The 24,634-nt window shown below is 40.3% G+C and overlaps 1 protein-coding gene across 2 annotated transcripts; it reads right to left on the bottom strand.

Annotated features, from left to right (window-relative positions):
• Window positions 1-244: 244 nt before the first annotated feature.
• Window positions 245-23,963, bottom strand: LOC141008041 (NXPE family member 3-like). 2 transcript variants are annotated; one of them, XM_073480226.1, is made up of 8 exons: window positions 23,807-23,963; window positions 9,992-10,099; window positions 7,160-7,327; window positions 5,314-5,757; window positions 3,324-3,619; window positions 2,594-2,664; window positions 1,255-1,458; window positions 245-1,170 (listed from the first exon to the last, which is right to left on the bottom strand). In XM_073480226.1, the coding sequence occupies exons 3-8, from the start codon at window positions 7,265-7,267 to the stop codon at window positions 617-619; spliced, it is 1,677 nt and encodes a 558-aa protein (XP_073336327.1). In that variant the 5' UTR covers window positions 7,268-7,327; window positions 9,992-10,099; window positions 23,807-23,963; the 3' UTR covers window positions 245-616. The 2 variants fall into 2 exon arrangements, with proteins under 2 accessions (XP_073336327.1, XP_073336328.1); XM_073480227.1 differs by lacking the exons at window positions 9,992-10,099; window positions 23,807-23,963 and having other exon boundaries at window positions 527-1,170; window positions 7,262-7,309.
• Between the last annotated feature and the right edge of the window lie 671 nt (window positions 23,964-24,634).

The following is a 24,634-nucleotide window of genomic DNA, read 5'->3' on the forward strand; positions in this document are numbered from 1 at the left end:
TAAAAATCACAAGTCAACAATCTAACAGTAAGTTCCACACAGGACACAAACCTGTACTTGGCCAATTCGTCCACCGGGACCTGCTTCCTGTGGACTTTTTGGTCAGTTGTAATGATTGTCCTGGAGCAGTAATAATGATGTTGTAGGAACAACAACATGAGTGGTTGGTCAGTTGCAGTGATGGTTCTGGAGCAACATTAATTATGATTTTGGAGGAACAGTGAACATGTGAAGTTCCTTGTACCTTGAAGTCAAACTTGCAGGGCACAGGCTCTCCTAGAGGAGACAGCAGTGAGATGAGTTTCCTCAAATCTCAGCTAACTGTAATTACAACCACACCGGAATTTCAAAGGCATGGCTAGTGGCTTCCTGTATCACCCGGAATGCTGCTTGACAGTCCAAAAACATGGGGCATTGTGTTCAGCACTGGTTAGGTCTCAAGCAAGTCCCAAGTCGTTTTTTTCTCAAGACAAGTTGCAAGTCATCGATACAGTGACTCGAGTTGACTAAAGTCCAAGTCACAATGACTCCAGTCCACGTCTCTGCTTGGTAGAAACACAGAACAAACTCGTACACTCAGTGTGTGTTCTTGAATCCTCAGCCCTCTCCCACACATCTAGCCGCCCTTTTGAGGGCACATGTAGGACATGATAACATTGATCATGTTCTTAATGATGGGAGGTTTTGGGTGGAGGTCGTGGGGCAGGTGGTGGGCCAGAGTCATTTCCCAGGCATTCACAAAATTAACATTCAGTCCTTTGAACATGGCTCTGAGCACCTTGTCGGCCTGGTACGAGTGCCAGTCGCTGTTGGTTAGCGCCACAATAGGTGTCAGTTCTTTGGGATTCCCGGTCCGGATGATAATCAGCGTGTCCGGAGCCCTGTCCTGCAGCCGCACCACCGCCCTGCGGATGTTCTGCAGCCGGCGAATGTAGATCTCCATGGGGAAAGTGCCAAAATGAGCCCAGATGCAAAAAATGACAACAGTGTTAGAACCTCCGGTTATACCATCGAGTTCATTGGCAATGTAACGCAGCTCACTAGTTGGAACAGGGACAATGCGGATAGGAGGACCGTGGAAGCGGTACTTCACAAAGATGTTGTTTTTATAATCCAAGGATATGAAAGGTCCAGCTTTCCTCTCATTGTGCAGGTCAAACTCCTTTAGATCTAAAAGTATTACAGAGGGAACAGATTAGGCCTCAGGGTGAAAAAAAAACAAACTGTAACCAGAAATCCTTGTGAATCACCTACCTGGTAGTTCAGTGTTGAGGTATTCAAAAAACTGCCTCACAGTGGAGTCTCCGAACATGTAGACAACCTTGCCTTTTAGACACTGAGTTATTGTGACAGTGTTGAACTCGTGAACTGTTGATCCATCTAGTGCATGCCACACACCCTGGTAATAATAGCCAGCAGGTCCAGACTTCACAAGGCTGCTCTCCACATTTGGTTGACCTGAGAATAAGTCAAAGAATAATGGAAAGGTTATTTTACTTTATTATTATTGTCAACAAGAGAGTTGTTGACAATAACAGAGTAAGATGAGAGATAAGAGAGTTAGGTTTACTGATTACTATTGAAGATGTAAATTTGACTAATGTGTCACAAAAAGATTGCTTTTAAAAGGCTGTAGTTTCTAACGTAACTCAAATGGAAGTACATTAGTTGGATTATTTTCAACAGCAGATTAAAACACAGTTGTCGTGATCAGAAGTGTATGTTGAACTGTATGTAAATAAACTCCAGTGCCAATAGTTATTGTGATTAAGAAACACATCACTCAGTGCAACAGGGCGGCCCACTGATGAGTTATTTTCCATAGTTTTTGAACAACAGTGGAGCTTCATGGCAGAGGAATACATATGTCAGGCCTCACAGGCGATGATTGTTAGTAGAATCAATTTTCATGGGACTTGATGGCAATATGGAAAATATAGAATATTATCAGCCCAATCCTTTAAAGCAATGTTCTGTCCTCAATATTTGACAATCAAACTCCCGACTCTGGCAGGACAATAAGAGCTGGACTCTGGTGTTTCACTGATGCTTGCTGCTCGCTGCTCAAATGCAGTGAAAGTGGATGCAAAGTTTATGTAACCATGCATACGATGCAAAGTTTTTGCATCGTATGCAAAAGATGCTGACCATATTATCGTAACCATGTTGTTGCTGCTGTTTACATTTGCCCAGATGAAAATTTAAGAAATGTACGACAGAATTATCTCCTGATTTTATACGTGTATGTATATAAATAACTGTACATATGGTCTGTGTTTGTGAATCATGAAGGAACGACAAGCTTTCATTTCATTATACAACCCTGTGTTGTATAAAGCATCCTTAGAAACAAGACACACTGGGAACAGCTGGTGTCATGTTCACAAACTTTTAACCTCACACTCCATGCTCCCAGTACTCTTCTCAAAGTGACCTGAATACATCTCTCAACAGTACAGTGCTACCCCTAAGAAAGTGATAAGTTGTTTACAATTTTTTTCCCCTGCCTTTTTTACTTTCACAGAATCTAACAAATTCAGTTTTGAAATATTATCATGGACGGTGGTGGCAGTAGTTAAAAATGATGCTTTACCTTCCATTTTTGGCAACACAGTGATGTCGGCAGGTCCCGAAGCCCGAATGTGAACTTTCATATTGACACGACTGAAGAAAAGTATAGATAATACAACATTTCTTACACACATTGCAACATAAACAACATCAATACAAGGAAGGAGGACAAAAATCTGAGATAATTTAAAAAAAGTTAAAGATTAAAACCACAACAATCTGGTGGGAAACAACTGCTTGAAAGTTCTTTCAAAATCACACAGAACATTTTCATATAAACAATGGTTCCAATGACTATGTAATACCAATGTGTGGCTTGCAGTGATGAACCAACAGATGATTATCACCTGACTTTACAGTTGCTCTCAGCTCTACTGAGTCTCATCACTGTCATCAAGATTTTATTACACAGCAGGCAGCTGTGACCTATCACACAAAAGACGCATTGCTAGAAATGCGTCACCAGTAAAGCCATTATTTTCTATGGAACAGTGTGCTTGACATGCGCTCCTCTCTTGCGTTTTTTTTAAGAAAGCTTGGATTAACTTATATATACATTATTATATTATATCATACACTAAAGATACACTGCCTAAGGAGAGGTGCTTGGTGTGACTTAGACTGATTAGTTTGATCTGTATCATCTTTAAAACTTTCAACATCTTCAGATTCAATCTTTACTGCCTATAGTCAAGAACCGGTGTATGTGTGCATTTATTCGAGATTCCATTCATATCTTTTCGCTCCCTTGCCTGTCAAAGAGCTTCTCTTCCTCGGCCTTGAGGTTTTGCTTGAATTGTCCCATGCTGTGGGTGATCCGAGCATTACAGCTCATATTTTGTGGCTTGTAGCAGAACCAGGGTTCTCCTGTACGGACGTCAGTGTAGTTGCACTGCGGCTGCTGGGTCGGACGTAAACAGACATTACAGGCAGTCGTTTGGGAGCGGTGGCCTGAGCGAAAGACACTGTTGAAGTAAATCCTGTCTGGCTGTTCGACGCTCAGCCTTTGCAGCACAGTGACAGCCTCACTTGGATGAACCAGTGTCACCTGAAAAAAATGTCAAAGTCCGGTCATGTTCAGTTCACCTCTTAAGCTGTACTCTTTGTTTCAGATCTAAAGCAAATTGATCTTCAGACTTATCTGGAGAAGCGACCATTCACTAAACCCCGACCCGAACAGCGGATGTCGTTGTTGTCTAATTATAGCTCAGCAATCATGGCAGGTCTGTCAAGCTTCAGATTCCTCCTAATGTTGAAAGTGGTGTGGATATACTGTACAGCTGTAGTAGGAGATACTATGCACTGCTTGGAGGGTGGTCTCTTAACTTCTCAAAACCAAAAAAAAGGAGGCAAAGTGCAAGGAATAAATAAGTCTATTCGTCTCTTTTCATGTTTTCTGCAAATTTTAGCATTAATGTCTAGCTTACTATCTAGTAACCTAGTCTTACTTCAAAGGCAGATAAGTATTTTATACTACATTGTTTTGTATTGTTACAATTTATGTAAAAAAAAAAAAAAAAAGCACATCAATTGGGTAGTATTTCCCCAATGCATGAGAGCCTCCCGGATAATACTTTTATGGTGTGTTCCCACATAAAAGCTAAATCAATTGTTGCGGGTGTAGATTTCATACGAAGTTGATGCAATTTGTGTCTATTTGTGAAAGGTGATGCGAATGACACGGCGCAAATGACGCCACCAGTTAAAATGATCTGCCTCTTCCTGCACTGTGTATTATTATTATTATTATTTTTTTTTTTTTTTGGCCGTTTTAAGGCTTGATTTTGATAGGACATCTTAGAGATGACAGGAAATGGGATGACAGAGAGGGGGAATGAAAAGCAGCAAATGGGCGTCGGTCGGACCCAAGCCCTGGGCCGCTGCAGCGAGGACACGGCCTCTGTATGTGGGTCACATGCTCTACCAGCTGAGCTACTGGGGTGCCCCCTGTATGTTCTTTTCTATCCTTGTTATTTCTGTATATCTTTTTCTAAATTGTGCAAAATAAATCTAAAGTCGCATCAGATTCTGCTCTGATCCGGAGCCGTACAGAGGAGAGGAGAAAAGGGAAAACTGAATTCTCACACACACACACACACACACACACACACACACACACACACACACACACACACACACACACACACACACACACACACACACACACACACACACACACACACAGTCGCTTATGGCTAATGTACAGTAAAATATTCTGGCTGTTTGGGGTGAAGTAAAACATATACACAAATAATCTTTGTGTGAACACACCATTAAAGAGTAGGCTAATGTTAAACCCCGTCCGAGATGTCATGTGCACCATACACATTGGCCAAAAATGATTATGTGAGGATATAATAACAGCCTGATATTACCTTTTTCTATCATACTTACATACAAATAAAGAAAAAGCATCATTTTACTAGTTTGTCAGTTGGTAACAAAAAGAAGTCATCTAGAGGCATCATTGTCACCCAACTCACAGACTGAACATTAGCTTAATTAGCTATCTAGCCACGGCTAAAAAAAAAAGTGCTAGTAGCTTGGAATGAGAAGCGTGCTTTTGTTTAGAATTCAAGGTTTTCTTTTGAGTACAGTTATCATTACAAACTGCACATGTCAAAGTTAACAGGAGTAGCAAAAGTAATTCAGGTGAGTGGGGCTTAGCAAACAGTCAGTTAGAAGATAGATTACAAACAGCTACAGTACAATTACATGTAATATAACAGTGTCAAGAATCACCTCAACCTGTGCGCTTCCTTCCCATAGTAATGAGAAAACAGCAGTGTATATGCCATTGAGATGATCCACCACTTTCCCAGCCACACCTGCACCTAGGCCCACGTTGTGCAGCCGGGCAAGTAAGACGTCTCCCCCAGTCTTCTTTGGACGTCCTTGAAAATCACATATTTTTATCGTGACCTCCAGCTGGTCCCCTATCTGCCATTGTCGTCCTTCCTTTCCCAGAGTAATGATGAAGGTGCTGTGGGCAGGATCACTGGTCTCCTCCAGGGAAAGAGGAGATGGCAAAAGTGGAGTTTCAGGCCAAGCTGTGGATTCTAGTAGAAGGCGTTCCTCCTGAGCATCCTCAGGGGATAGTGGCTCGAAGGTGCAGAATTCATGACGCCTGTGACGGTTTGTGGTAGGTTTCGGGAGGCTAGAGGAGGAGTTCACTTTATACCAAACCTGGCAAGAGAGCCAAGAGAGATGGCAAATATTAAATAAAACAAAAAGACAAGAAGGAAAATTCTTAGTGCCGCAAAGCATAAAATTACTATTTTTGGTTTTTGATAAATCAATCTGTTAGCTGCTAGCTACAGGAATTTTTGCCTTTGCCTACTTTTACTTTGATTCTCATTCTGTTCTAAACACTGACCAATAGAAGAAATGCAGGAGTTTCAAGGTAGGCTACTCAATCTGCGTTGCACACGGCAAGAACCTCAATGTTGAAGTCAAAGCCAAAGTTTGTCTTTTGCATGGGCTTCAAAGTCTTGTTCAGTGAAAATGTGGGATACTGATATGGTGACAATGATATTTTCATGGCTGAAAAGATGCATTGAATTTTGCTACATACACATTGGATTGAACCACACTAAATGTACAAATCATCAGGGACTATTTTCACAAACTCCACTAATGACATCAAAGTAAAAGCCAGTATACTTCACTAATTTCACTTCACTAATAATTGAATGTTTAGAGATCACAATAAAGGAAAAAGAAGTAAAGTGAAGCAGAAGACTCAGGAGAAATCTTAAGCTTTGAACTGAACAAAGTATTTAATTATGATTGTAACACACCAACATTTGTTTAGATACAGAGTCAAAAGTCATATTTAATGAGTCACTTAAAGTCCAACTCAAGTCACATTTAGTCATTCCTTCACTGGCTTTTAAAAACTACACATTTGTTGAGATTTACGTCTTTAGCAGTAACGAATGTGAACCAGTAGGTTGAACATTTTTGGTCTTGTAATGAAATGGAAAGTATAGATTAATGCCAGCATTATCCTTTAAATAGAGGAGCTTCTGCTGTCAGTGAATTACAGTTCAGGGTTGTGAAGAAAACTACCCTGTAGAAACACATGTGTGCAAGTGTGTGATATGTGCCACTAGGTGTCTCTCAATCAAAACAAAAGATGTAAGTAGTGTGGGATCATAGGAGGTCCTTGCAAAACAACCAACCGATCCAATGAAATTCTTTGGGACTCAGGCAGAAATGTTCAAGGATGAGGTCATGTTTGAAAGTGTTATTCACATTGTGTTTAGTCTAAATAACCAACTTCCTTCCTCAATTCCTGAGCCTCTTGTGGGAGTTACAGCGACAGGTTCCAAATGAAATGCACTGTTGCTTTGGAGAAGATTATGTATTTCTCTGGGTTTGAATATTAACATTCAAGTGCAAATATAGCAAAGGTCTGGTCTTTTCTGGACATTTAAATGCAGAAATGTAATATTATATATTTAACTCAAACTGCATTTATTATTATATGCAAATATTTGGAAACAATATTCTGAATTCCGACCAATATAAACATTTCAAACAGGGTCTAACTCTTCAAGTGGTCCCACTAAAACCAAGCTCTCACCTCCAGGGTCTCGATGTTATGCAGCACAAAGATAAGGACAGCCAAAGCCAGAAAGAGGAAGAGGGCGGTATACTTGATCTCCGCTTTATGACAAGCTCTGACCTTCATGATCAGTGATCAGTCTTCAACTGTGGCTGCAGCATAGCACTGAGACCAGTTCCTCTGGCGCTGGATTGGAAAATAGAATAAAAAGACGAAGTGAAACTTTGTTATGCTCAGAATAAGAATTTCATTTGCGAAAAACTTGAACCCAATTGCGAAATGCTCTCTGTACAAATGTCCTTTGCGACATAATGTCAATATTTGAATACATTTGGACACTGCAGTCTTTTACAATCTGATACCACACTATGTAAACTAACTTTTAGAGCAAATGCACTGGCATCTGTTTTCAGTCTCACTCCACAGATCAGAAATACTTGCGTCCTTCTGCTAACTACAGTTCTTCACTATTATTCAAATGTATTTCTGTAAATGCAGTGATGCAACGATCATGATGCAGTCTCTTTTCTTTTTTAGCCACACTAGCAGCGCGGGTCCACCACTTTGGTCCACACTGAATTGTCTCAACAACGACTGGATGGATTGCCATGAATTGTGGTATGGAATTTAGTGATACCATGACTTTTCTGTAGCGCCACCAACAAGTCAAACCATGTGCCATGTGCCACCACTAGGTTGACATTAGTGGTTTTGACGAAAGGTCACAACAGCTATTGGAATGATCAATGCAAAATTTGGTACAACCATTCATGTTTACCTCAGGATGAATTGAAATGTCATCATCAATCATCAATCATCTAGAGCCATTATCAGGTCAAATTTAATTTAGTCAAATACTTTTATATATGTATATACATACATAAAAATGGAAACTATTTATAACATCCAGTCAACAGTTGGGGTTACAAAGGCCGAGGCATTAGCTTGTTATGTTGTCACTGCAGTGACATACCAAGGTTGCTATGTCTCAGAGGCATACCAAGGTGAGCATGTCTCTGCAGTAGTGGATAAGTATACCAATAGGTATATATAATTTGGTACATAAATGATACTGATACATGTGCTTGGTTCACAGCCTCTGGGTGTACGCGGATAAGCCACAACAAAGGGATTAACAGGTCCAGTGAATACCCTAGATAATCTTGTTAAATTGCAATGTTCTGCTGTGACACCTTGGGTCCTGCCATTCATGTGGATGCCACTTGATATGCACCACCCACACAAACACACTTTTAGATAAAGTACATCCTCCCCACAGCAATGGCAGACCCGGATGGCGGGACAATGCACACTGCCACGCCAGACAAGATGATCAGCGTCACCTGTTTGTGCTTTTAATGTTGTGACTGATTGGTGTAGTTTGAGTCTTTATCTTTTGCCCTTCCCACTGACAGCAGATGGTCAATGTCCGCCAAATGTGAACAAATGAAATTGTCTGACTGAATTGCCCGATTTTTAATCCGGCCTTGCTACAGCAGACAATCTGATCTTTGTACGCCATTTAAGACTTAATTTAAGACTTAATTTAAGGAGTACAGTCTTGGGGAAAGAAAAGCAAGAAAAAATGCTATTTGGTGCAGAAACAAACAAAAGAAAAAATTAGGGTGTTTTTTCAGTATTCAGGTCTCATGTTTCAGAAGCCACAGATTGTCTATGGACCACTGTTCCCTAAAGGCAGAAACTGAGCTTAAATTTGCAGCCAAACCAGTGTTAGAGAAATTTCCTTCATATAGTAGTTATTTTTCCAAATACAGTTTGAGGGAAATTTGTACTTGAATAAAAGAATTAACAGTAAAAGTAGTAAGCAGTATCAACTGGAAAAAGTACTTAAGTATTAAAAGTAAAAGTACTTGTTTGTGGAATGGATCTTCTCTGAGTGCTATATCACTATAGTTAGCTAACTACTATTACTTCTGTGTTATGCCAAACATATGGCCCATCCTACGTTGGATGTATACCAAACATCAAACATAAGATACTTTTGCAGATAACACATTATTATATGAGATAAAGATCAATTGCAACATTCACTGTGCTTCAAGATACATTCAAATAACTAATTTAGAACTTATAACTTATCTATTTATTCTTATTACAGATTGTGAAATAAATTGTGCATTCAATTGCAAAAGAGACAAAAATGCTGTAAGTCTAAAGTTTACCCTGATAAAGGCTTTCCACCTCATCTCCCAGGCTGTGGTGGAAATTTACCAAGTACATTTACTCAAATACTGTGTTTAAGTACAGTTTTGAGGTACAAATACTTTCCTTGAGTTTAATGCTACTAATGCTACTTCTTCTCCACTACATTTCAGAGGCAAATATTGTACTTTTCCCTTGATCACATTTATTCTAAAGTTTCAGTTACTAGTTACTGTGCAAAATCAGATTAATACAAAATGTAAGCGACAAATAAATTACAATGTATTGTTATAAATAAAGAATGCACAGTCAAATTAGCCCCACCAGCTGCAATATTTGCACAATGAGTAGTTTCAGTTTCGGTACTTGAAGATGCTAACACTTTTCTATTTTCACTCAAGTAAAGTTTTGGATGCAAATGGAATGGAGAAAGTATGCAGTAACTAAAGTTAAGTTAAAGGTTTACTAAAGTTAACTGAAGTTAAGGAAAAGTCATGGAGTACTAAGTACAATATTTCAATCTGCAGTGTAGTGGAGCAGAAGTATAAAACAGCTTGAAATGGAAAAAGAAACGTTTAATACAAGTACCTCATATCTATTAGAATGGTTAGTGACAGCATTTAGTTCTCATGTGTATAAAATGAAACTTCAAATATACTGAGATAAATTGAAACATATGTTTCTTACCTCTGAAGAGATTCATTTGGAGAGACGGTGAGAACATCCAACAGTGATGCTGAAAATTTTCCCACTGGTTTACAGGAAAGTTTTCTGCTTCACTTCCAGGCATCGACTCTGAGGGGAGTGATCACAGACAGCACTCACAGCTAAAACCAACATCTCGTCTTGTTTCTGTCTTATCTTGTTAAACACTCCCATGAGCCAAAAAAAGGCTGCCTCAATATGGTTATCGTCTCTTACAGGCACGGCCGCTTAAAAAAAAAAAAAAGACTAGGTCAAAACCTCCGCTGCATTTCAATAGTAGTCCCACTTCCTCTCACTCACTTAGCCTCAGCCCTTGGTATTACGCAACAGCATACGTCACACAGAGGCCACATGGAGAAAGGGAGGAAAGTGGGCAGAGGAGGAGAGGGGGATTTAAAAGGAATGCACTCTTGTAAACTTTCAGCCGAAACTAACTTGGATCGACCACAAGGTGTAGACTTAACACTTTAGCCTACTGCTTTTTACTAATCATCAGAAGTACCTCGACCTGCAGACTCATGTCAGTGAGGCGAAGACATCTTCTATGGATAACTGCAATACATCGGCAATGACCCATCAAATGTGGTTATTTTGTGACAGAAATGTAACAGAGGCAGGGTATTTTATAGATTAACAATAAACTTTACAAACTAACTGAAACAGTAAACTTCGCTAGAGATTTAACAATTTTAAATTACCCCAAGCATCTTTCTCTGCATTATAAAAAGTTTTCATATCAGTGCATATAGAACAACATATACAACGATACAGATATATCTGTGATAAGCCAATATTAGCAAATAATATCAGGCAACCAATATTTCAGTAGGGCTCTAGCGTTTACAGATAATGTTGGGAATAAAGAGATCACCCAAGCTGGTCAGTAGCTACAAAAATCTAACTTATATTTATTACAATTAGTAATGACATTTTTCAGGAAAATATCAAGCTATCAATGAGATATTCTTAAGAAACTATTCGCAACATGGCGCATAAACTTAAAAACATGTAAGCCTTCCTATACAGACCTATAAGATATAATCAAGACCATGTCTACTTGTAAAAAACAAAAACAAAAACCCCAGGAGCTGAGAAAATATTAACCTTAATAATTCACATAAGAAGTGGGGCTAAAACCAAATGATATAACGATTTGCCGATATTATTGGCTGATATTGGCCTATCACAGATATATCGGTATCTGCTTTTATGTTGTCTGATGTGCTCCAATATTCCTCAGCAGTGGCCCAGGTTCAATTCCATCCTCTCCATCCACCATTGCTGCATGTTAACTCCTGCATGTTAATCTTTGGTATTAACTTCATCAGAACTGTTGAACTGAACATTAGGGCCCTGTCTCTCCCCCTAGTACCTCCCACCCTTTTGGGGATAAGTTACAGTGAAACTCAGGCTTTGTAACATAGATATAGTAACTTTAGAGATGTGCAGGACACACAAAGTGTTTGTTTGATAACAAGACACGAGATCTGGAAACGTGTGATTTAGTGGATTACATCGTTGGAATCTGTTCTATTTACAATAGACAATGCGTTTTGCACCATGCACCATTAATGTTTGTGCATATTCCCGGGGTTAGGAGGATCCTGAAGTGTGCAATTTCATTTAATAATGGATGGATAGTTAGGTGACTGAATTATTTGAAAGAGACAATGCCACATTGGTAAGTACAGTATTAAGTAATGTAACGTTAACAGAATGGTTTCTTTTCCTGCCTGCCTGGCGGCCTTCAGTGCCCTGTCCCTATCGTGGACAAGGTGATGGTATTGCATTGTATAATCGAGACTAGATAACTTGTGGGGAGAATAAACTGAAAACGGGTCAGATGAGAGAGGTCTGGCAATGCGAGACTAAATGTGACTTGAATGCCACACTTGTCAGCCTCCGGTAAAATCAGCTGTTCAAATGTTTAACATTACCCCGTGACTGCAATGATTTAACGGTAGCCCATATTTTCTAACCCTATCGCCAGAGTAATGTGTGGAAGGTATTTCATGGAGTGGAGAATTAATTTATGGGTTGATGATTTTGGTTTCCATTGACTTTTGCTACGTCATTTTGTTCTCAACAAATTATACAATGTACATCAGTAAACATTTTCAACTAGAATTACCCAGGGAAGAGGACAAAATTCAGACAATAAACAAGAAGTCTATGGACACCAAGGCGAGTGCAACAAGTATTATTAAGCTGATAAATTAAACACTATAACCAGTCCTCCTCAAAGTCTTCTGATATTTTTAGCTGAGTAGTCACAACTGTGTCAAGGATTATTGTCAAAAACAGTATAAAGTCCTCACACACCTCACTGAAGGTACAAGTTGCACAGTGAATGCAGAACTCACTGGAGGATCCACCACGAGCATTTCAGAGTTCAGCATGCACCAGTTTTTCATGCAAAGTCATGGGTGTTTGATTTAGGTCACTTGGCATGCTCACTGGGTGGTGCATTAAATAACTCATAAAGAAGGTACAACCCTTTGTTAAACTATGCTGAGGTACAATAATGCTAACCATTACCCCATAATGACACTATCCTTAAATTCATTACTCTGTTGTGCATTTTTGTACCGTTCACAAACTACTAGGCCTGAAACTCATTGAACATACATGTTTTCTGGAGCGTCTGCTGAGAACTTTGCTCTCCTGCAGCTGCAAACACACCAGCAGCTTCTCCTCTGCTGCAGCTGCTGATCTGGCTCCTTTCTTTGTTCCATTCTCGCAGACAGCCAAACTTTTTCATGTGACTTTTGAACTTAATCTGTAACAGATGTAACTTAAAATGTAGCTAAGTACAGTACGTGTGATTAAAAATACTCAAGTAAAAGTAAAATTACACATTTTTCATAATGAAGTACACACAAAAAACGACTATTACAGTAAGAAAATAAATGTAATTCATTATTTCCACGCCTGCATACAGGCACAGTAACTGGGGATTGTTAACACCCGATGATGCATCGGCTCCCAGCTGATTAAAGTGTTTGCTAGAACTCTCTCTCACACACATACTATACCCCTACAAAAACACCCAAATCACTGCTATAAGAGATGATGACAGGGTTAGATGTAAAGTCTAAGATTATTTGAAGCTAAACAGACTATAGATGACACACTAACAGGCAGAAGTTTGGATTTTGCTTAGCTGATCCTGGTCTACACCCTGCTTGTAAATGTGGAACAGTAAAAGGGATCTCTGCAGTAGCTGAGTTATTACTCGACAGATCTGGGCTATTTCTCTGGAGCCAAAGGGACTTCCTCAGATCAAGTGTTTTCTTGCTCAAAGGCTCTCGGAGTTCTCGGTAGTGTCCTTTCACGGCAGGAAGCCAGAGATTATACACTGGTTTTGGAGTCAGTAATTAAGTGTTTACTTGCTTTAATTTGACTCAGATTTTTTCATTTCACAATGTTTTCCTGCCTTTCAGGGTAGACATTCCTGTTCCCTGCATCAAAGGCTACATACACATTTGTTTCCAGAAACAGGCCAAATGCTCATGCTAATGCTACACATGACTACTCAGTAGTCTTACCACAATATTAATGCGTACTCAGCATGCATCGGTTCCAAGTTGGCCTATGTTTTGATCTCAACTACATCCAACAACGTTTTGTGACTGCCATCTTGCACTGTTGTGATGATATTGCTGCACTTATATTTCATTCAGAACAAATGCAATGTAGAAGTATTGTGACTAGTGGACTAAGACTTTTGGACCTTACTGTATCTATGGTTACAACATCAGCAATAATACTGAGCTGGAAGCCCCTTGTCAGAAGGGCTGCTCATAAAAAACAGGAAGTGGTGTTTCCATAGAAAGAGAAACAGTTTTATTTCATTTCTCAGTTTTAATATAAGATTGAGTTGAACTCTTAAAAACCTGGTGACACAGTATCTGACTTGACCTCTTGAAGAGTTTCTGTAGGAGACAGGAATAGGCAAATCACAGAGCAAATGTTCCTGATCCAAATGAGACTCCAAAATACGAGTTTGTGGCAGATTCTACACTGATCCTTTTGTGGACAATTTGTCAGGCTGGGAAGAATCATTCTCCCCAGAGTTAGATAATGTGAGGATAGTGTGAGCCATTGCAGGATAGGAGGAACATCTTCTACGAGAAACATACATTTGGCAAAAAAAAAAAAAGGTTGAAGAATTAGACAAGAGAATGCAGGAGGAATTATGGAAATAGGAAAATAAGAAAGAAGAGCAGGAGGAAGAAGACTGCCATGCAGGGCAGACACAGAGTGTTTTTCCTTTAATGGCTATGGGTGGACAATCCTGAGAATGATCACATGAACAAAGTCAAAGATTTCTCCTGTGGCTTCCAACATTGACTGGCAGTTAAAGGGGAATTGGTCAGGATGTTGGTTAGAAGGGAGGAGCTAGTTGGCTTGGTAGAGGAAGCTACCAGGAGTTTGGTTTTAGAGGCAGATATCAGTAGATAGTAAACGGGAGAGGAGAAGTGGATTACATGTGTGTGGAAATGATAAAAAGCCTTCACATTTGCAGCATTTTTCTAGTAGATACAGGAGCTACAGGTTTATCTATTTCTATGAAAAACTGTCAGTTTCAGCTGCATTTATCAAATCTGAAACAATTAATAGGGTTCCTATTAAATGTCCAAAGACTTTCGCATTGCCTGTAGTGTCCTGTGATGATCCTTGTTTTGTTTTTTTGCAAGCACGAACAACTGAGACAAACAAAACATCTGCTTTAAACTTGACAACATGCCAGCCTATAAACCATGGTCTCAACTCTAATGGGGCTTTTCCGCACACATGTGCTGGCTCAGCTTGACTTCGTTTGACTCGCACGTCAGCCCAGCCCAGCGGGCTGCTGACAAAGTCCTATGTAGGGATGTAACGGTTACCGGTGTCACGGTAAACCACGGTAAAATTCCCGACGGTGAAGGTTACCGTTTAAGTTTTAATTACCATGGTAACCGACGCGGTCGATAACCACGGTGTGGAAAACTCGCGAGATCCTTTATCCAAGTCTCCCTACGCAGGCGCAGCGTGCAACGTGCGCTTGTTATGTAGTGAAGAAGACATGGCGGAGGGAGGACGTGATAGTAGCGGCCCTCAAGGCATTTTTCCGCCTTCAAAGAGAACCAAATCTGAAGTCTGGACGTATTTTGGTTATTATGAGAATGCTCAGGGACAGCTGGTCGAGGATGGCAGCCCTATCTGCAGGAGCTGCAAGAAGAAAGTTGTTGCGAGGGGCAGCAACACGTCCAATTTACTTACTCATTTGCGCGACCATCGCCCTCAACTGTTCAGCGAATGCAAGGTAAATAAACCTTAAGCTCAGGTGAATGATGTGTGTATGTCGAGTTTTCTCTGTCTAATTTGCTGTTGTCACTAATGTAAACTGACCAGATAGTGCTATAACTGAACGAAGTTGATCCGTGATTTGGCACGTTATCTGAACCGCTTATTAATTGTAGATTTCACTTTTTAAAGTTGACCTAATAATTCCCCAAATATTGATGCAGAGCTGCAGTGAGGAGGATTTGAGACAAACACGTACTGAGTGGACTGAGTTAGTGAATGCAAACTGACTGAGATGACTGACTTTCATCTCAGCTCCGTTCACCGGAGCAGCGTCTACCTGTGGCTCAGCAGCCATTTGACCAATCAGATTGACCGAGTCCATTGACAACAGACGAGCAAGCAGACAGAGACAGACAGCCAATATATATAAGTAATATCAGAAATATATACTTGTGGATTATTTGTAGAATAGACTATATATAAAGAATAATATAAAATGGTGAATATAACAAGTGTCTAGATAGAGATAAGAGCCAAAATAGAGTATTCATAATTAATTTAACAATAATCCTTTTTGTTTTGATCTAAAAGATTATCCAACCTGTTTCTCACAAAAGTGATATGATCTAGATTGTGAGTTTTGTGATCTGTTGGTTGCACCCTTAGTATTAAGTAACAATGACAGTAATAATTAATAATGACATTTTCTATTCATTTTTTTCACAGAGAGGGTCTGCTGGCCAATCGAGTGCTACTGCCAGTACATCTCATTCTACCTCTGTAACACAGACATTAAAGGACGCATTTCAAAAACAGGCTGCTTATACCCTAAGCCTTTTAATATATAATAAATCTATTTAAATATAAATCTTGGTGAAATTATTTAAATTTATCAGTGTATCAGTGTTTTTTCAACATTTTGAAGACATTTTAAAAATACCGCGGTATACCGATAACCGTGATAATTTTGGTCACTATTACCGTGGTGTGAAATTTTCATACCGTTACATCCCTAGATGTTATTTAGTTATTTAAAATGCTTTAATTATAAAGCAGCAACACGACTCCTGAACAAGGTGGAAGCAAACATGATGAAACAGTAAAGTGCAGCAGATGTCTGAAAGTACCGTACAGGGAGAGGAACTACACTTCAAATCACAGAGATTCAGTTAGAAGCCAAGAAAAGAACTGAGAGCTCAACACAATAACATTTTAAGAGCATCTTTCTCTCTGGTTTCCTGCAGATGTGAGTTGCGAGTGTTTGTGGGGGGAAAAGAGGGTCATGAGTTTGCTGTGGTCGCGAGATGTCACGCATCTATTTGGTAATGTTGGACACATCTCAACTTGGTCAAACTGGTAATGGAAACACAAATCAGCATGACGCGGTTTGGTTCGGGGCTGCAAAAAATGCCAATGGAAAAAACCCACAAGTCCAGAGAAATACTGGCTAGTTGACAAGGCCCTCAGATGTTCACCACAGACTTGCTGCCTGATCCTGATATGGTATTAGCCTCAACAGTTTAAAACAATTGTTTTGTTGTCTTTGAAAAACTCCAATGAGTCCATTACACAACCAATCACATCACACTTCAGTCCACTATTTGTGTGTTCAAGTAAATACAGCAGCTCCTCCTTCACCACCATACCTATCTCAAGTTTCAGCATCCTTGAAGCCTCTACACCAGGCCTATTCAATTAGCGGCCCGTGGGCCACATGCAGCCCAGGACCAACCCCCCGAGCGTCCCAGCCTGTGGTCCAGCCCGCCTGAATTGAATTGAATTGAAGAGATGGAGAGGGCAACTTGTTTCGCAAGACATCTCAAGTGTTTCAGACCGTGAATGCAACACTCCGCGTAGCCTAGCAACAGTCTACCCACAATGCAGCGCGTTGTTTTGAAGCGTGGCTAGCGGTGCTGTCAGAAGTAGTGCCAAGATACCCAGTCTAAAACATTTCCTTTTCAACTCTGAAATGTAAAATTGACAATGAAAACCGCTGATTTAATCCTGTCTGGGCTGACAAATACTTGTTCATTTTACCATCAAGTTCAAACGCCAAATCCATGTGTTTAATATGCCATGAGTGCGTTGGGGTACTCAAAGATTACAATATCCGGAGGCACCACATCGAGAAACACCCGACTTTCCAGACTAACTTCCCAGAGGGATCTCCGGAGAGAGCGGTGAAAGTGCAGAGTTTGACTGCATCTTACAACCGGAGCTGTACTATGATGGTGCGGACATGCACAGCTCAAGAGAGAGCTACAGCTGCTTCCCTCCATGTTTTGTGGATTTTGGCGAAGACGAAAAGGCCATTTACTGACTCTGAAACTGTGATAGATTGTATGCTGGCCATCGTGGATGGCCCAAGTCATAAATGACGACAAAATGAAAACGAGTGTGACATCTGTTATTGAAAATCTACTCGTCAGACACGTCAAACATTCGCAGGGTTGAAATTCTAGCTACAGATGTATTTGAAACACTGTTGAATGAAGTGAAGAAAGCCGATGTCATGTCTATAGTAGTAGATGAGTCCACGGACAGAACTGATACTGCACAATTTTGCTTATACGTCCCTTTTTTTGACATCAAATGCTTCCAAGAGGAACTGCTTGGCTTACTGCCGTTAGAAGGACACACAACTGGCGAGGTAGTCTATGAGAAGATTTCAACTTTTTTCAAAAGACAATGGCCTGGATATGGAGCGTGTGTCCATGCTTGTGATAGATGGGGCACATCCATGGCAGGTAAAATAAGTGGATTGGCAGCACGTTGGTCCGCTGTTGCACCCCAGATAACATCCTTACAATGCATCGTGCATCAGACAGTGTTGTGTGCAAAACTTAGCGGGGAGCTTAAAACGACAATGGACAGTGTGATGGCTACAATTCATTTTATTTGTTCCACATCAAGCCTCCAACATCGCCTGTTCCGCAAGCTGCTGTCAGAAATGTCTGCTGAGCACCACGACCTGCTTTTGCACAATGATGTCAGGTGGCTGTCCAAAGGTAAAGCACTGGACTGTTTCTGTGATCTCAGAGAGGAGATTACAACTTTCCTCCACAGCAGCAAGCAAAAAAAGGCGGAAGCACACTTGAAACACACACTGGACGACAACTTCATGGCCGATGTCTGTTTTCTGTGTGACATATTCAAACACCTGAATGAGTTAAATGTGGGAACACAGGGCAGAGACAAAATGTCACTGATCTTGTGGAACAGATGCGCGCATTCCAAGTCAAACTGGACCTCTTCGGGACAGACTTGAGCACCGGCAGAATGCTGCATTTTCTGACACTACGCAAAAGCATGTCATCCCTGGCACATATCACAGATGTGATGACAGATTTCATTGCGAGGTTGAAAGAGAATTTTGCCAGTCGATTGGATGGATTTGCTCTGGCCACAGAAGTAATGGGCTTTGCCAGGGACCCTTTCACTGTTGCAACAGCAGGGGACATATCCACCAGAGCAAAGGAGGTGGTGGAACTTGTGGACTTGCAGTCATCCCTAACTATGGCACAAGAGCTTCGTACAAAGGGACCTGTGAAGTTTTGGAGCGATGTCAACAGGCACCAGTTCCCCAACAGTCAAAAAGTAGCCATCCACGTGCTCAGTATGTTTGGATCAATATACACATGTGAATCAAGCTTCTCACACATGAACTCAGCACTCGCTGTTCCTTGGCTGACAGCACTCTTCACCAATGTCTTTGAATTGCACTGACATCTTATGAGCCAAAAATTACTGCTCTTGTTCAGAACAAAAAAAGTCACTTTTCCCATTGAGAAAGTCATCGGGGTAATGTGGGATGTGTAACTAAAAACAGTTTCCTAATCACACGTGGTGATTGAAAACAAACTGTAGTAGTAGATGTGTGATTTAGTTTCATTCATATGTTTGACAGTTCTTTTTTTATTCAGTTAAATACACTTTGTAATGTGCCAAGTTCACATTAGCCAGAAACAAATGTTATTTCTACAACTGTGCACATCTTGTTTTTATGCACTCTTATTTTATTTGTGAAAACATATTTCTCCTACCACAGGTTCTGTTCAATTACAGCTGTTATTGTGTTTGATGTACTTTTTGATGTGCCTTTGTCATGTTACCAAATTTAAAAGGGAGACTATTAATAAAAAGTGCATAATTTTCATCACATTGATCTGTATTGGTTTGAAATTTGTCATTACCAGCTGCTTACTGGGCACCTAACATGTCAGGCCCGGCTACATTTCTTGATTTTAAAATTTGGCCCAACTGAATTTGTAATTGAATAGCCCTGCTCTACATAGCACAGATGAAGGATAGATTGAGTGCACTCATTATGAAGCATCTCTCAAGCCTAAGTGTACTCGATTGCACTATTAACAATTTATAATCTATTTCTGCTTAAAATGAAAACTGGATCAGCTCCAGTCATTGATGCATTGCTGGAATAGAAAGTGATGGTATCGTTAGTCAAGACCACAGAGCTATCAAAAGTCCCTTTTACACTGCTTTTTCAAGTCGAGAGTATTGTGCCGTTATTCTGCCTCGCCAACTGAAAATAATAATAAATAATAATAAATGTTAAAGAGGCAGAATAGGGGGACAGTTTGGTTCCGCCTCTGATCTGCCAGTGGGAATAGTAGCAGACTGGAGCAGCATTATACCAGGGCTTCTTGGTTCAGTGAAAAAAAACAATGGCGGTGTAGAAGTGAGTCTTTGTTGTGAAAGGGGCTAATGACTTAATCATACCATTGCCATTTATTGATCCTGATGTTCCATCCATCCTCACTGATATTCCTAAAAAAGGAAGCATTTTTATTGTTGTGGATTTAACATCAGAAGTTGTGATAACATGGTTTGGCCACTGCAAAAAGTTAGCTTCAAAGTAGGGCTGCACGATAAATCGAATTTTCATCGTCATCGCGATATGAACATTTGCGATTAACACATCGCAAAAGACTGCCTGACACGCGATGAATAAGAAAAATCATTTTGTTTACATGCGCCATGAGCATGCTAACATTTAGCCTATCAGACGGAGCCCTGTTTACAAAGGCCAATCAGATGAAGCCCCAGCTAGCCGTTAGCTACCCTGACAAAATTAATCGGCATCAGTTTGGTGGTGATTGCCAGGTTATGATGGCTGAGGGAGGAGAAAAAAGCGATGACAATGGTCGACGAAGGCCTTGTGGTGAAAAGAAACAGCTTATTTTGGATTCAGGAGAGACGACGTTGTAACGTGGGCTGGTGAAGGGGAAGGTGATGGTCCACTTTAGTGAGGTTGCTCTGGTTACTCAAGAGACGGCAGGCAACATGTGGGGGTTTCCGCACGGCACTTTTATTCATAACACTGACCGCACCATGCCAGGTCTCTACGGCACTAATGTTACAGGCATACATGCAAATGAACACAGGCCGAGGTTCTTCTACCAACACTTCACAAAATAAAAAGGGAAGTCTTCGCTCTGTTAGCGGTATCCTTTCTCACGGGGAGCGGAAGTACACCTGCTCTTCTTCATCGTACAGGTTACATTACCCACTAAACAAAAGGAGGCGCCACCTAGTGCCACTACATTAAATAACTGACTGTTACAACGTGTTACAATGACAGGTACTGTGTGAGCACATCAGCACATCTGGGAATGTGGTAACAACCTAACAAAGTTAACATGCTGGTTTTCTTGGCCAAGAACTTGTGTTAAGGGAATAACTAAGGTTGTAACTTGCCCTAACGGGTAGATATTTTTTCCTGATTTTATTTTCTCTTGATTTAGTGGGCTGGCCCTACTCTATTTCAGTTTTGTCCCTCATACTACAGATCTCTGCACCTTGTTAGGCAGAGTCAAGGGCCTTGATGATTGTGATGAGAGATATTACAGTTAATTTAAAGTGCCATGTTTAATTTATATTTATTTAATTATTTAAGTTGTTTCCCCCTGGATGTTTTATTTATTTCAACTCTGCATGGTAAGAGATGTTTTGGTTGAGTTTACAAGAAAATAGTTTAAAGGGAGCAGGGGAAATTAAACTTTAATTTCATATAGTTATAATGTCTTATTTAAATTAATGTTCTGCTTAATTGGTTGGGTATTCATGTGCAGTTTGTTCAATAAAAGCATGTTCGAAATAATTTATTTCATTCTTTATTCAGTGGACATTGGCTATTCAATGTTTGGGGTCTATGTTAGCAGTGTACCTATTAATGCGGAAACACTATTATTAACTGTATAGTTAATAATATGCAAACTTCAATATTTGTTTATTTATCGCAAGTTATATCGTCATCGCAATATTGAACAGTGTTATCGCACATCGCAGATTTTCCTCATATCGTGCAGGCCTACTTCAAAGCCTACCGCTCTTGCTGGAGGCTTGATCCTCCACATGGCCTAACTGACGCCACAGTGGCGCTGCTGTAGTTAAAACAACATTGCCTACTTATGCGCCACCACCAGGTTCTATTAGATGACCCATTACTCACCACAGCGACGAAAGAACTGTCAAAGTGTCCTGTCAAAACAACAATGGTGCAGACAGGATACACTACATGGGCTTTTGGCTGTTTAAGGGGAAGCGTTTGCTGCTTGTATTTCCCACACAGGAAGTGCCTCCAACTGAAATTCCTAAGGCCATGCTCAGTTTCCTGAGTCTTATCGCCTACTGCAGACAATAGACCAAGGACTGCTCTTAGTATGACAAGATTTTGAATCAAGCATGTCTAAAACACTTTCCACTTTTTGTTTGGTCCACAGAAATGATGCATTCCACCACGGCATTATATGCAACTCTGTGTGCTCTTGTACTTGGATTGCCTTTCGTCTCTGTGGCTACTGTATGCTCAGAGTGCAGGCAAATCATATTTGTTCCTTAAATCAGATCTGAAAGACACTAATCTTAGCAAGTAATTAGATTGTAGTCTTGTTTACAGCCATCACCAACCTATCCTCATTGGTTGCTTTGGTAACGACAAAGGCGTCAGTCACTAAGTACGATGGTGACGCAGCTTTCCAACAGCATGAGAAATGGAGATCCTTTATCTCTCTCCCCAGACAATCACATTGTCAAGTCGCGGGGTAGATGATGTTTCAGCCTGACTGTCCACAGGCTGTTGTTGCCTGTGTTGTCTTCCATACTGCTCTGCTAGTAGCTGCATGGAGTCTGCTCAGCTGATCTGATGCTCTGTGGTTCATTTGACATCGTTGTGTGTCATGTTGAAACCGACGCAAGAGACACTTTGAAATCTAATATGACTAGAATCACACATCAAACCACCTCCAAATACAGTTTGGGTCTGGTTTGCAAAAATCACATTTCACGTGTTTGTTTTTTGCTTTTTTTTGCTTTTAGACTTCCTAGAATCTGGATACAATCTGGAAATGCCAAAAACAAACAGTTTTAGGCTGGCAGTCTGAACATAGCCTGTGTCTCTGAAAATAAACATCCCACTACTATGCGTTTAGCACTAGAAGATAGGGCAGGGTATGATATCTATCAAAGACACTTCCTGTTTTGGTTCAAGAATTGACATTCAGGGTGGTGACGGTTCAGGAAGTTGAAACGCTTGTGCTCCCACATGCATACTGCACATCGTGTGAACACCGTTCTGAATCGTTTGACACGTCAGCACATAACTGCTAAACAACATAGTGGTTATTAGAGTATATTGACTGCTGCTGCTGTTGTCACTATCCCCACCTCATCCACATCTTATCCTGGCTGAATAAATTATCAATTTGTTGTCGTAGGTGGTGGTAATGTAATATGCTATAATGTTAATTGCGGTTAGCACTGGTTGCCAACCACCATATAATGGAAAAAGAAGAAAAAGCAACAGTTAACTGTTAGCTGTTAGCTAGCTAGTGTGTGGCATGAATCTGGTGTGTGACTGCTACTCTAACGTTAATTTAGAAATGGAGACTGTTAACATAATCTAACAACTGGCTTCGAGCACAAGACGTTCCACCGAGCCCCTTTAAAGACAAAATATCCAATTTAAGTTTAGGTGTCCTTTCAGTATAAAAGGACTGGGCTGTTGTTCAATTTTTCTGTCTCTGTAACATTCAGTCATCATCACACCCTGAACATAGCCTTTTTATCTAACCTTGACTCACTTGACACAAGCTGTTTTTGTTCCCTGCTCATCCCATTCGTTCTGTAACCAACATTGACATCTAATAATTAGAGCATCTTTTTCTGCATTTAAATGTCTTTTCAAAAAAGAAGTTTTCATACCAGCCCATATCAGATAACATACATGCTGAACAGATATACCTGTGACAGATCAATATCAGCCAACCAATATATCGGTCAGAATCAATTCAGGACATTGCTGAACCGAGCCCTGCTTCATGACACGTGTTCTCTGTGCACTCATTGCTTCCAGAAACCTAACTCCACAGGGTCAACCTAGTAACTGATGAAATAATCAATCACAATACATAGGATATTAGCTTAAGTATGTTATCTTAGCTGCATTATACTGTATGCCATCAACTAATAAAATATACAACTCACCATAGACTCTTGGAATACGCCGTTTTCCACATCAATATGTCAGTAATGAACATATCCACTTACGGACAACGCGTCTAACAAGTCTTCAAGCGATGGATGCAGCAAGACTGTGGAGACATCCTCAGTTGCTGCCACATTGTAATACTAAAACTAAATGACCAGTACTTCCTGCTTTACAGCACTTAATAGCAGGCTGTGCTTCTGGGTGGCTCCAACAAACCAAACAGGAAAGAACAGCACAGGATCCAGGTTAACCCAAGTTAATCCCTGTCAAAGCATGAAAATACCTTAGATGATAAACAAACAACAACTGGGTGGTTACTTTTGAACAAATATAGCCTATAAACATATTTTCTTTAGATTATTTAGTCAAAGCATAGGAGGATTTTTTGTACATCTTACACATACTGTTTGCCTAAATTTTATTATCAGGGGTCACCAACAAAGTATTCTAGAGAAAAAAACTGCCAGCAATTCATTCCTCCACACATGCACATATGGGCAACGACAATCTCACAAGATTGAGGTGGCCGCAGCTTTTAGAGCAAGCAGTTACTCTTCACTGACTGCATGACACGGGGCATGATGGGAAACGTCTGTCTGATCCCAGACCAAAGAGCTGAATAGTTCTGATGTTGACTCAACAATGTGACGTTTTATAGGAACTTTTCATTTTGATTTTGTCTGATTTACAAGTTTTGTTAACAGTTCTGGTTTTGCAAACAGAATACATGTTGTGTGGCTGATGGTGACATTTAGTAGACAGTGATCCTAAATGCATTCATATTAAAAAACTGCGAACATAATAGCTGTAGTCGATCTATCTTC

Source organism: Pagrus major, chromosome 14, assembly GCF_040436345.1.
Source record: "Pagrus major chromosome 14, Pma_NU_1.0".
NCBI classification, from domain to species: Eukaryota; Metazoa; Chordata; class Actinopteri; order Spariformes; family Sparidae; genus Pagrus; species Pagrus major.

What these genes read in the sequence shown, in the direction of transcription:
- LOC141008041 (XM_073480226.1), bottom strand. Translation starts at nt 7,267, where the DNA reads ATGAAGGTCAGAGCTTGTCATAAAGCGGAGATCAAGTATACCGCCCTC. An exon ending in GAAGAGAAGCTCTTTGACAG is followed by an intron (nt 2,665 to 3,323) that starts GCAAGGGAGCGA and finishes ACTTTTCTTCAG; the next exon opens with TCGTGTCAATATGAAAGTTC. An exon ending in TGTGTTGCCAAAAATGGAAG is followed by an intron (nt 1,459 to 2,593) that starts GTAAAGCATCAT and finishes ACTTATTCTCAG; the next exon opens with GTCAACCAAATGTGGAGAGC.